Source organism: Pseudophryne corroboree, chromosome 8 (assembly GCF_028390025.1).
Source record: "Pseudophryne corroboree isolate aPseCor3 chromosome 8, aPseCor3.hap2, whole genome shotgun sequence".
In the NCBI taxonomy this organism is placed as follows: Eukaryota; Metazoa; Chordata; class Amphibia; order Anura; family Myobatrachidae; genus Pseudophryne; species Pseudophryne corroboree.
This window is the reverse complement of record NC_086451.1, coordinates 114,132,363-114,146,545: the sequence shown is the minus strand read 5'-3', so window position 1 is coordinate 114,146,545 and position 14,183 is coordinate 114,132,363. Positions and strand designations below refer to the sequence as shown.

General features: G+C 44.4%; 1 protein-coding gene across 4 annotated transcripts in view; it reads left to right on the top strand.

Annotated features, from left to right (window-relative positions):
- The window catches only part of POMT1 (protein O-mannosyltransferase 1), a 191,574-nt gene that overhangs the window by 114,962 nt on the left and 62,429 nt on the right, over window positions 1–14,183 (top strand). For all 4 annotated transcript variants that reach the window (XM_063936870.1, XM_063936871.1, XM_063936868.1 and 1 more), the window contains 2 exons: window positions 40–195; window positions 11,908–12,038. In XM_063936870.1, coding sequence (XP_063792940.1) covers window positions 40–195; window positions 11,908–12,038 — 287 coding nt within the window. The remainder of the gene's footprint in view (window positions 1–39; window positions 196–11,907; window positions 12,039–14,183) is intronic.

Here is a 14,183-nt window from a genome sequence, read left to right as displayed (position 1 = left end):
CCATTGGCTGTGCCTTCACCTGCTCACTTCCTCTTGCAGATTTCAGTGGTGTTGCATTTAGGGGCACGCTGCCTGGCACTTCTGCTGATCCCTGCGGCTATCTACTTTGGGATGTTCTATATACACTTGTCAATACTTACCCGCTCTGGGCCACATGACCATATTATGAGTAGCGCGTTCCAAGCCAGTTTGGAGGTAACTATCTCTCTTCTAAATGATGTGTTAATGGGAGTGAAAACATTAAAACACAAGTTATCACAGATAACTAGCTACTAATGAAAAAATCACAGATGTATATATGATATGAGATCTGAAAAGTAGTAAACATTGGGGGGGAGACTTACTGTCATTAATCTCATTGAAGAATGTAATGACAATTGGCCAGTAGCTTTTTGAATCTCAATCTCAAATTAACTGGTAAGAGAAGTTGCCCTGGCAATATAGCACAGGGTAAATACAGGTACAGTGAGCTTAACTCAGTGTTGATCGTAGCAGAAAATTTGTTAGCAGTTGGGCAAAACCATGTGCACTGCAGTGGGGGGCAGATATAACATGTGCAGAGAGAGTTAGATTTGGGAGGGGTGTGTTCAAACTGAAATCTAAATTGCAATGTAAAAATAAAGCAGCCAGTATTTACCCTGCACAGAAACAAAATAACCCACCCAAATCTAACTCTCTGCACATGTTATTTCTCTTACGTCCTAGAGGATGCTCGGGACTCCGTAAGGACCATGGGGTATAGACGCAGAAGACATGGGCACTATAAAGAACTTTTAGTATGGGTGTGCACTGGCTCCTCCCTCTATGCCCCTCCTCCAGACCTCAGTTAGATTTTGTGCCCAGAGCAGATAGGGTGCATTACAGAGGAGCTCTCCAGAGTTTCTCTGAAAAAGAATTTTGTTAGGTTTTTTATTTTCAGGGAGCACTGCTGGCAACAGGCTCCCTGCATCGTGGGATCGAGAGGAGAGAAGCAGACCTGCTTAAATGATAGGCTCTGCTTCTTAGGCTACTGGACACCATTAGCTCCAGAGGGAGTCTGAACGCAGGTCTCACCCCGCCGTTCGTCCTAGAGCCGCGCCGCCGTCCTCCTCGCAGAGCCGGAAGATAGAAGCCAGGTGAGTATAAGAAGAAAAGAAGACTTCAAGGCGGCAGAAGACTTCAGATCTTCACTGAGGTAAGCGCGCACACACACAGAACGGGCACTGATGGGTGCAGGGCGCAGGGGGGGCGCCCTGGGCAGCAATAAACCTCCGGACTGGCATTTCAGGACACATTAGGCTGCTGGGCAGTAAATGTAGAGATCCCCCGCCATTTTTTGAAAATTACAGCGGGACCGAAGCTCGCCGCTGGTGGGGGCGGAGCTTGATCCCTCAGCACTAACAGCGCCATTTTCTCCACAGAAGCTGGAGAGAAGCTGGCTCCCCGGACTCTCACCTGCTGAACTCGGTGACAGAGGGCTGGAAAAAAGGGGGGGGGCACAATTATTGGCGCAGTGAGTGTATAACATTGAGATATATATATATATATATATATATATATATATAAATAAAAGCGCTGTCTGGGTTATTCCAGTGTCAGTTGGCGCTGGGTGTGTGCTGGCATACTCTCTGTCTTTCCAAAGGACCTTGTTGGGGAATTGTCCCCCTATAGATATATCCCTGTGTGTGTGGGGGTGTCGGTACGTGTGTGTCGGCATGTCTGAAGCGGAAGGCTCGTCCAAGGAGGAGGTGGAGCAAATGAGTGGTGTGTCTCAGTCTGCAACGCCGACGGATGATTGGATGGACCTGTGGCATATGTTAAATGCAAGTGTGGCCTCATTACATAAGAGACTGGACAAAGCAGAGTCCAGGGAGAAATCAAGGAGTCAATACTCGGATTGGACTGGGTCACAGGGCCCTTCTGGGTCTCAAAAACGTCCCCTGTCCCCAATAGTAGACACGGATACCGACACGGATTCTTATTCCAGTGTCGACTACGATGATGCTAGATTGCACCCAAGGGTGGCAAAAAGTATTCACTGTATGATTATTGCAATAAAAGATGTTTTGCATATCACATATGACCCCTCTGTCCCTGACACGAGGGTGCGCATGTATAAGGAAAAGAAACCTGAGGTAACCTTTCCCCCATCTCATGAGCTTAACGAGTTATTTGAAAAAGCTTGGGAAACTCCAGATAAAAAATTGCAGATTCCCAAAAGGGTTCTTATGGCGTATCCTTTCCCTGCACAGGACAGAGTACGTTGGGAATCCTCTCCCAGGGTGGACAAGGCTTTAACACGCCTGTCAAAGAAGGTGGCGCTACCGTCTCCGGACACGGCAGCCCTCAAGGATCCTGCTGATCGCAGGCAGGAGACTACTTTAAAGTCTATTTATGCGCATACAGGTGCTTTGCTCAGACCGGCGATAGCATCGGCATGGGTATGTAGCGCGGTTGCAGCATGGACAGATACCTTGTCAGCTGGCCTTGATATCCTAGACAGGGATACCATTTTATTAACCTTAGCTCACATTAAAGACGCAGTCTTATATATGAGGGACGCTCAAAGAGACGCTGGGCTGCTGGGTTCCAGAGCCAATGCCATGGCGATTTCTGCGAGACGAGCTCTATGGACCCGCCAATGGACGGGTGATGCAGACTCAAAGAAGCATATGGAGGTTTTACCTTGCAAGGGTGAAGTGTTGTTTGGGGAGGGGCTCGCGGACCTGGCTGCCACAGCTACCGCGGGTAAATCTACCTTTTTACCTTTTGTCCCCCAACAGCAAAAGAAAACTCCACAGTATCAGATGCAGTCCTTTCGGTCGCGTAAGTCCAGAAGAGGTCGGGGTTCCTCCTTCCTTGCCAGAGGTAAGGGTAGAGGAAAGAGAACACCTGCTTCGGCTAGTTCCCAGGAGCAGAAGTCCTCCCCGGCTTCTACAAAATCCACCGCATGACGCTGGGGCTCCCCTAAGGGAGTCCGCACCAGTGGGGGCACGCCTTCGACTTTTCAGCCAGATCTGGATGCTTTCAGACGTGGATCCTTGGGCGATGGAAATTGTCTCCCAAGGCTACAGGTTGGAATTCGAAGAGGTGCCCCCTCGCCGATTTTTCAAGTCGGCCTTGCCAGCTTCACCCCCGGAGAGGGAAGTGGTGTTAGCTGCAATTCAAAAGCTGTGTCAACAGCAAGTGGTGGTCAAGGTTCCCCTGGTCCAACAGGGAAAAGGGTATTATTCCACACTGTTTGTGGTCCCGAAGCCGGATGGTTCGGTCAGACCCATTTTAAATCTAAAATCCCTAAACCTGTACTTGAAAAAGTTCAAATTCAAGATGGAATCGCTCCGTGCTGTAATATCCAGCCTGGAAGGGGGGGATTTGATGGTGTCACTAGACATAAAGGATGCATACCTTCATGTCCCCATATATCCCCCTCATCAGGCGTACCTGAGATTCGCTGTACAGGACTGTCATTACCAGTTTCAGACGTTGCCGTTTGGGCTTTCCACGGCCCGAGGATTTTCACCAAGGTATTGGCGGAGATGATGGTGCTCCTGCGCAAGCAGGGGGTCACAATTATCCCATACTTGGAGGATCTCCTGATAAAGGCGAGATCGGGAGACCAATTGCTGAAGAGCGTGTCGCTCTCCCTGAAAGTGCTGCAACAGCACGGTTGGATTCTCAATCTGCCAAAGTCACAATTGGTTCCAATGACTCTTCTGTCATTCCTAGGCATGATTCTGGACACGGAACAAAAGAGGGTTTTTCTTCCATTGGAAAAAGCCCAGGATCTCAAGAACATGGTCAGAGACCTGCTAAAACCAAAAAGAGTGTCTGTTCTTCAATGCACTCGTGTGCTGGGAAAAATGGTGGCAGCCTACGAGGCCATCCCCTTCGGCAGGTTTCATGCGAGGACTTTTCAGTGGGACCTTCTGGACAAGTGGTCCGGGTCCCATCTACAAATGCATCAGAAAATATCCCTGTCCCCCAGGGCCAGGGTGTCTCTCCTGTGGTGGCTGCAGAGTGCTCACCTTCTAGAGGGTCACAGGTTCGGCATTCAGGACTGGATTCTGGTGACCAAGGACGCAAGCCTCCGAGGATGGGGAGCAGTCACACAAGGAAGACATTTTCAGGGATTATGGTCGAGCCAGGAGGCTTGTCTACACCTCAACATACTGGAATTAAGGGCCATATACAACGGCCTACGACAAGCGGAGAATCTTCTTCGCGACCTACCGGTTCTGATTCAATCAGACAACGTCACAGCCGTGGCTCATGTAAACCACCAAGGTGGGACCAGGAGCAGAGTGGCAATGGCGGAAGCCACCAGGATTCTTCGCTGGGCGGAAAATCACGTAAGCGCTCTTTCACCTGTCTTCATTCCGGGAGTGGACAACTGGGAAGCAGACTTCCTCAGCAGACACGAGCTCCATCCGGGAGAGTGGGGACTTCATCAGGAAGTTTTTGCAGAGATAACAAGTCGTTGGGGAATTCCTCAAATAGACATGATGGCGTCACGCCTCAACAAGAAGCTTCGGAGGTATTGTGCCAGGTCACGGGACCCTCAGGCAGTAGCAGTAGACGCCCTAGTGACACTGTGGGTGTTTCAGTCGGTCTATGTGTTTCCTCCTCTTCCTCTCATCTCAAAAATATTGAGAATCATAAGACAAAGAAGAGTGCAGACAATACTCATTGTTCCAGATTGGCTCCGAAGGGCCTGGTACTCAGATCTTCAAGAAATGCTCACAGAAGATCCGTGGCCTCTTCCTCTCAGGGAGGACCTGTTACAGCAGGGGCCATGCGTGTTCCAAGACTTACCGCGGTTACGTTTGACGGCATGGCGGTTGAACACCGAATCCTAGCTGGGAAGGGTATTCCGGAGGAAGTCATCCCTACTCTGATGAAGGCTAGGAAGGAGGTGACAGCAAAGCACTATCACCGTATTTGGAGGAAGTATGTATCTTGGTGTGAAGCCAAGAAGGCTCCTACGGAAGAATTCCATCTAGGTCGGTTTCTCCACTTTCTACGGACAGGAGTGGATATGGGCCTGAAGTTAGGGCCGAAATCTGTACCTTAATGGAGCCTATCTATATTCTTCCAGAGGGAATTGGCTACTCTCCCAGAAGTCCAGATGTTTGTGAAGGGAGTGCTGCACATCCAGCCCCCCTTTGTGCCCCAGTGGCACCGTGGGACCTTAACGTGGTGTTAAGTTTCCTGAAATCTCACTGGTTTGAACCTCTTCAAACAGTGGATTTAAAATTTCTCACGTGGAAGGTGGTCATGTTATTGGCCTTGGCATCTGCAAGGCGGGTGTCAGAATTGGCTGCCTTGTCCCACAAGATCCCCTATTTGATTTTCCATGCGGACAGAGCTGAATTGAGGACATGTCCTCAATTTTTGCCTAAGGTGGTTTCTTCATTTCATATGAACCAACCTATTGTGGTGCCTGTGGCTACGAGGGACTGGGAGGACTCCAAGTCCCTGGATGTAGTCAGGGCCTTAAAGATTTATGTAGCCAGGACGGCTAGGGTTAGGTAAACAGAGACTCTGTTTGTTCTGTATGCGGCCAACAAGATTGGCGCGCCTGCTTCTAAGCAGACTATTGCTCGCTGGATCTGTAACACGATTCAGCAGGCTCATTCTACGGCTGGATTGCCGTTACCAAATTCAGTGAAGGCCCATTCCACTAGGAAGGTGGGCTCGTCTTGGGCGGCTGCCCGAGGCGTCTCGGCATTACAGCTTTGCCGAGCAGCTACTTGGTCGGGTTCAAACATGTTTGCAAAATTCTACAAGTTTGATACCCTGGCTGATGAGGACCTTGCGTTTGCTCAGTCGGTGCTGCAGAGTCATCCGCACTCTCCCACCCGTTCTGGAGCTTTGGTATAATCCCCATGGTCCTTACGGAGTCCCCAGCATCCTCTAGGATGTAAGAGAAAATAAGATTTTAAACCTACCGGTAAATCTTTTTCTCTTAGTCCGTAGAGGATGCTGGGCGCCCGTCCCAGTGTTGACTAAATCTGCAAGACTTGTATATAGTTGTTGCTTACATAAGGGTTATGTTACAGTTGTGATCGGTCTTTGACTGATACTGTTTTTTGTTCATACTGTTAACTGGTTGCGTATATTCCAGGTTATATGGTATGATTGGTGTGGGCTGGTATGAATCTTGCCCTTAGATTAACAAAATCCTTTCCTCATATTGTCCATCTCCTCTGGGAACAGTTCTCTAACTGAGGTCTGGAGGAGGGGCATAGAGGGAGGAGCCAGTGCAGACCCATACTAAAAGTTCTTTATAGTGCCCATGTCTCCTGCGGAGCCAGTCTATACCCCATGGTCCTAACGGAGTCCCCAGCATCCTTTACGGACTAGGAGAAAAAGATTTACCGGTAGGTTTAAGATCTTATCTGCCACATCTGCAGTACAGATGGGGTGTCATTCCGAGTTGATCGCTAGCTGCCATTGTTTGCAGCGATCAGGCTAAAAATCGGTATTTCTGCGTTTGCGTATGCACCGCAATGCGCAAGCGCGTCGTGCGGGTACAATGAGCATCGTGGGTTTGCACAGAGTGTAACGAACATTCCAGTTGCACGGCCGAACGCATGAAGATTGACATGAAGTGGGCGTTTCTGGATGTCAACTGACTGTTTTCAGGGAGTGCTTAGAAAAACACAGGCGTAGCAGAAAGAACGCAGGCGTGGCTGGGCATTCGCCGGGCGGGTGTGTGACGTCAAAAGCCATCCCTCCGTCATTAGAATCAACGCACACGGAGAGTAACTACAGGGCTGGTCTTGTTTTGCACAAAATTATTTTGCAGGCGCTATGCTGCACAAGCGTTCGCACTTCTGCAAAACGAAAATACTCTCCCCAGTGGGCGGCGACAATGCGTTTGCACGGCTGCTAAAAGTAGCCAGTGAGCGATCAACTCGGAATGCCCCTCCCCCCCCCATGGTTTTGCCCAACTGCTAACAAATTTGGTGCTGTGATTGACTCTGAATTACCACCAGTGTCCACGCACTAGGTGGCAGAGTTTTAACATCTGTGGGAGCGATTCAGTTGTTTTTCTCTGGTTACCACTAGGGGCCGCAAAACAGAGCAATTAAATTATTGCTCCGTTTAGATGACTATTAGCCCCGGGGCTGACATTTCTTCTCCCTACTTCCTGAGGTGTAAGAAGAAATGTGTGTAACGGCCATAGTTTAGGCGCCCAAACCGGAGCCTGGGTGCCCTAGACACACATCTATTTGGGCGGATATAAAGCAATGGGGGGGCCAATCAGAGCAGCAATTGAATTGCTCTGGTGGGTGCCCATTACATTGGATGCCCAAATACACATTTGAGTCGCCCCTGTATCTGTGAATGTTGTTTTTAGGTCCTTTTGTATAAATCAATATGTATCAGTCTTTGGTCCTGTAAATGTTGCAGATGTTGTATTAGTTCAGGGGTGGACAGAATAATGTAGAATTAAGGAGCCAATCGATCACTTCCAGTAGCCAACAGGATCGCCTGGAAGGACTGCATCCATTTAAATCAGCAGGACACAATTACTATAGGTAGTGATTGACTCCCTGGATCCAGGACTTTATCTAGCTGTGTATAAGGAGCTTAGATGTATTAAATGGTTCCAGTGAATGTACCATTGTTATGATGACTGATGCCTTTTAATAAAACTCTTGTATGTCATACATATTTGTATGACTTTACTTGCCACCCCACCATCTCCCACCTGCTTATCTGTTATCTGCAAACGAAAGGTTGTGTTGATCTGCGCTCCTAATTTGTGCAGCTGGCAACCTAATCGGGTTACACCATACCCGTATAGTCACATATAAAAGTAAAAAGGTTTAGGTTGCCTGCGCTGAATCCAATCCTATATATATATATATATATATATATATATATATATATATATATATATATATATATATATATATATATATATATATATATCTCCATATCCAAACGCAGTCCCGGCACTCCTCAAACCCCTTAATGTACAGTTGCTGCGGTGCCATCCATGTGATGTACAATCACTAACCATATGTAGAAGAAAACGGCGGCACTCGTCAGGCTTGTTATCAGGTAGAAAAGAGTTCCATTTATTAGTGTCGTAGAGCCGACATGTTTCGGGGTGAACCCCGTCCTCAGGGCCAAACACTTGTGTTTGGCCCTGAGGACGGGGTTCACCCCGAAACATGTCGGCTCTACGACACTAATAAATGGAACTCTTTTCTACCTGATAACAAGCCTGACGAGTGCCGCCGTTTTCTTCTATATATATATATATATACACAGTTTGTTGCGGGTATATTCAAACCGCCGTGTTGTTCGGATACAATATGAACCATTCAGTTTCATATAATTTCACCAGAAACTTATACCAAATGGATATTATATATTATAAAATCCTCATCATAATATATTGCTAATAGTAAAATCACAAGCCAGGTTTATGGACAAACACCCTTCGGCTTGATTCCCCTCTGTGGCTTGCCCCGTGGGCAGACACTTACTTTAGTGTTCTCACCCGTAGTCACAGAAAGGTATCTTTTCCACGAAGCCCACTTATGTGCAATATGGTTTTCCACGAAGCCCCACTTATGTGTAATAAGGTTTAAACGACACACCAAACTTACATTTTACTTCGATCTCGCGTGTTCCAAAAGGTTTCTTTAGGTCCCCGTTCCTTTTATAGAATCAACAGAACCGTGTGGATCCAAAGATAAAAGATTTATTTTAACATAAAATATGGTTAAAAGTCCAGGTACATCTTCTCAGTCACTAACAGGATGGTACAAAGAGCACACTTAGCCCGATTTCCGTACGTGCTGCAGTCCACGATCGGTGCCGGGGCAACAGATGTTAGATGCGGCTCAGACTCCCCCTGAAGTGGCTTCTGTGGCTCCTGGAAATGACTGCCTCAACGCGTTTCAGATAATGCTTTATCCTTTTTCAAGAGATAAAGCATTATCTGAAACGCGTTGAGGCAATCATTTCCAGGAGCCACGGAAGCCACTTCAGGGGGAGTCTGAGCCGCATCTAACATCTGTTGCCCCGGCACCGATCGTGGACTGCAGCACGTACGGAAACCGGGCTAAGTGTGCTCTTTGTACCATCCTGTTAGTGACTGAGAAGATGTACCTGGACTTTTAACCATATTTTATGTTAAAATAAATCTTTTATCTTTGGATCCACACGGTTCTGTTGATTCTATAAAAGGAACGGGGACCTAAAGAAACCTTTTGGAGCACGCGAGATCGAAGTAAAATGTAAGTTTGGTGTGTCGTTTAAACCTTATTACACATAAGTGGGGCTTCGTGGAAAACCATATTGCACATAAGTGGGCTTCGTGGAAAAGATACCTTTCTGTGACTACGGGTGAGAACACTAAAGTAAGTGTCTGCCCACGGGGCAAGCCACAGAGGGGAATCAAGCCGAAGGGTGTTTGTCCATAAACCTGGCTTGTGATTTTACTATTAGCAATATATTATGATGAGGATTTTATAATATCCATTTGGTATAAGTTTCTGGTGAAATTATATGAAACTGAATGGTTCATATTGTATCCGAACAACACGGGCGGCTTGAATATACCCGCAACAAACTGTGTGTGTGTATATATATATATGTGTATATATATATATATATATATATATATATATATATATATATATATATATATATATATATATATATATATATATATATATATATATATATATATATATATATAGATAGATAGATAGAGAAAAATATATATACAGCGCCACTTGTGGGATAGATTCCAATATTCCGTTAAAATATTTTATAAAAAGAGAAAAACTGTAAAAACATTTAAAAAACACACATAACCTTTTTTAAGGTGTCTGCCACCCCCTAAAGATGCAATGCTGGTGAAGCAATGCTAAAAATTGTGGAAGAAGTGGGAGATAGGGGTACCGGCGACTTGTGTTGTTTGAAAATGTATATTAAAAGATCCTAAAATTTATCAGCCAAAAAATATATATATAAAAATATTCAAATTTATTAAGATATAAAACTTAATAGATAAAAGTACAAATTTTCAAAAAAAGTATAAAAATATATATGAATAAATATAAGGTAGGAGATAAGACTTAGCTTAAAAATAGGCAGGGGGTCAGTGCAGGGAGCCCAACGCGTTTCGTCACATATGACTTCTTCAAAGGGTAGGGACAGAATGATTCCTTAAGCCTATTTATACCCTTACATACTGGGTATGGAGTAGTGACATCACAGATGGTCATGTGATTTAATCTCAAAGTCTCACCAAAATACACACATAATGGTACTTATTAATCATCACAGCAGGCTATGGGTGTTATTTGGGGCACATCTACAGTTAAAACGAATGGTTTATATGTTTAAAAAGTATATATATAGGGTTTTTCATGAATTAATGTATTAAATAGCGGCACTTCCGCCTCACTTCCGGTGACGGAGGCCGCGGGTCACATGACTTAGGGCACTTCCGCCCCACTTCCTGTATGCTTCTGCGCATGCGCCGCACTTCCTGTGTGCTTCTGCGCATGCGCCGGCGGCGGGACCCGGTCCGTGTGTTTGCGCATGCGCCGGCGGCGGGACTCGTTCTCCATGTCTGCGCATGCGCCGGCGGCGGGACCTGGTTTCGATGTCAATTCAGTTTTGTCTCCTCTGTGTTTAGTCTGTGTTTCTCTCCTCCATGGCGGCCATTTTCGTGTATATCAAGTCCATAGAGTTCAAGGCAATTGCGGTGGCCATTTTGATGTGGTTTCAGGAGACCCATATTGATTTCATTATGAGGTATCCATAGTAACGTTTCCATATGGAAAAAAAGAGATAAAAGATTTGGTAATGATCCTTATCTTGGTGTTTCTATTACCATCATAAAGCAACATTTGTCATTATTAAAATATTGAATTATTAGTATTAAAAAACCCATAAGCTACTATTGTATATGCTTGTAATTATAATACAGTAGTATTAATAGTACAGTAATATTTTTTAAAATAATATTTTTAAAGTTTAAATGGGCTATCTCAGGTATAACTAGGGTTCGGGGGGGGGGGGTTGGACCACGTGAATATATTATATATTAATTAGATATATAAAATGCTAATTAGGATCATAAAACATTTTCGTTTGTTTCAAAGGACCCTTTAAATCGTAGGGGTGCCGCTATTTAATACATTAATTCATGAAAAACCCTATATATATATACTTTTTAAACATATAAACCATTCGTTTTAACTGTAGATGTGCCCCAAATAACACCCATAGCCTGCTGTGATGATTAATAAGTACCATTATGTGTGTATTTTGGTGAGACTTTGAGATTAAATCACATGACCATCTGTGATGTCACTACTCCATACCCAGTATGTAAGGGTATAAATAGGCTTAAGGAATCATTCTGTCCCTACCCTTTGAAGAAGTCATATGTGACGAAACGCGTTGGGCTCCCTGCACTGACCCCCTGCCTATTTTTAAGCTAAGTCTTATCTCCTACCTTATATTTATTCATATATATTTTTATACTTTTTTTGAAAATTTGTACTTTTATCTATTAAGTTTTATATCTTAATAAATTTGAATATTTTTATATATATATTTTTTGGCTGATAAATTTTAGGATCTTTTAATATACATTTTCAAACAACACAAGTCGCCGGTACCCCTATCTCCCACTTCTTCTATATATATATATATATATATATATATATATATATATATATATATATATATATATATATATATATATATATATATATATATATATATATATATATATATATATATATAGATAGATAGGATTCAGCGAAGGCAACCTAAACCTTTTTACTTTTATCTGTTATATACTTGGCTGTTGTATAGCAAACCGAAGAAAGATTCCTAGTATACGCAGGTATATCTGGCCAATAAAGCTGATTCTAATTGCAGGGAGGTCTGTCCCGGATCACCCAAGGTCAACCACTGGAGGTGGCGTTCGGTTCTCAAGTCACACTCCGGAATGCGGTTGGGAAGCCTGTGCCCTGCTGGCTGCACTCGCACAAGAACACCTACCCCATAATGTGAGTATACACAGAGTATTATACATCTCAAAAGTGAAAACACGTGGCGCTACCGTAACCACAAACGGAAATTTTTGGTAAATATTCACAAGAACCAGGAAAACAAATTCGGTTCTCCTTCACTTACACAGATCAGAAAAATGGTTCTAAAACAGAGAAGATAAACACAATAGTGCAATAAAAGATGATAAAAATCCAAGTTGTATTTTTATTGGTTCCACTCACATAGCTGGAATTAATCTGTGCATATCATCCTCACATAGGATATATCCAAGAAATATCAGCGGAGCACTGGAAGCTTAAAAAACACAATATAGTGCAATACAGCCTTAAAAAAGACAAACTTTTAATACAAAGATGAACTCACAATTTAAAAGACATAAAAGGCTTATATCACCAATCAGATGGTGTGTCAATTTGGTATCCTGCCGCTGTGTGAACCCCGGATCCCTCTGCATCCAAATGGCATGCTTCTGAGGAAGGTCTTAGTACCGAAAACGCGTTTAAGCAGTAATTCAAACCTCCATTGGGGATTCCTGAGCTGACAGTACCTGATAACCAGTCCTGCAACAAAACGTGTTTTCACTTTTGAGATGTATGGTGTATATGGGAAGTCGTGGTGAAGGCTTATTGGTGTGGAAACACAGGCTGTCACCGTAACTTGTAAGCGAAGTTTTGCATAAATCTCTCTATCATACACAGAGTATTGCTAGTAGTTCTAAAATGTGCTTAGAGGGCAACATACAATTAACACAATTTACAATCTTATTTTCAGTTCTAACATCTACAGAAACAAATTACATATGTGTGTATAGTATTAGGCGCTCTTTTAGATATTATTTATGTTTTAGCTGTAGTGGCCCATTCATTTTGTCTGCTGCCTCGTTTGATAAATAGTGCATTACACTCTTACTGTACACACTGTGCTATGCTGTATAACTAATGTCTAAACTGGATTATTCAAATTTGTTGCTGTTTTCTAATTAATGACCACTGGGGGGCACTGTCCCACTGGATCTAAATGTAAGTACTAAGGTTAGTTGTTACATGCAAATATATAGAATATTATCTGTTGAACATTAATTCAATGGGAAGATACACTCAAAATGTAATTACAGTAATTTCTCCATTTTACATGCCCTTTATATCCTATTATAGTGTTGTCTTAAGGATTACCAGGTGGACAGCACGATATCCTCCGGTAATCATACAGTAGGAACTCTAAGGGCCACTGACTAACTTTGAGAGCCACTTATTGAGGAGCTCAGTATGACACGATAACTTGTGTAACTATTACTATACTGCACAGCCAGCTAGTGCAGACACCATATACACAATCTTCTGCCATTGTACACACAACCTGTATACAGCAGCACATACTTTCATCTTTGGGTTCCATAGGGCTCCACAGGGATAACATCAGGGTTGTAGGTGGTGGATCAGGTCTGGGCACCAAACAGTTGAGCGTTCAGGTTTCCCAGGACGCCTCAGTCTCTCCCCACCCCCCGCCCCCATGCTCAGGCAGGTCAGTTTTCGTTTGTACCAGCAGGCACATCAGTTTTATCGCTGACTGCCGTGTGTCCTGAGAGATGGACGACAGTGCTGGCGTGGTCACTAGCGCCGGCCAGGGACTCCACTATACCACCAGGGAATGGCACAAGCTTAGTGTGTTCTGCACTACTTTAATGGGGCCAGCAGTACCGGGGGGTTAATACCAGCAAGGAGAGGCAGCTCTCAGCCTGTAGCTCCTCCCCCCAACACTGGTGGCCAGTCCACCACGGGCTTCACGCCTTTAAGCTGCTCCTCCTGCCCTTCTGAGACCTCAGGCAGCCATTTCCACATACAGCAAGTTAGGTCTCCGGGAATGCTGGGTCCAGTCTCCCTGTGAACAGTCTCCAAGGAGCCTGGTTTTACTGCACTTGCATCCTCCCTGTTTATTAGAGCTGAGTAGTTGATTTCAGTGCTCATTGCAGTTACAAATTGTATTTTTCTGCATTGTATGTGACTTGTGCTAGTTTCTGCTGTCTGATTCTTTCTGCTCAGCTCTCCTAAATATGTCTCTTTCCCTCTGTACCCTAAACCTAGGTGTTCCAGGGTGTTTGTTTCTTCAGCTACACCGCTGAAGTCAGTCACATATTACAATTG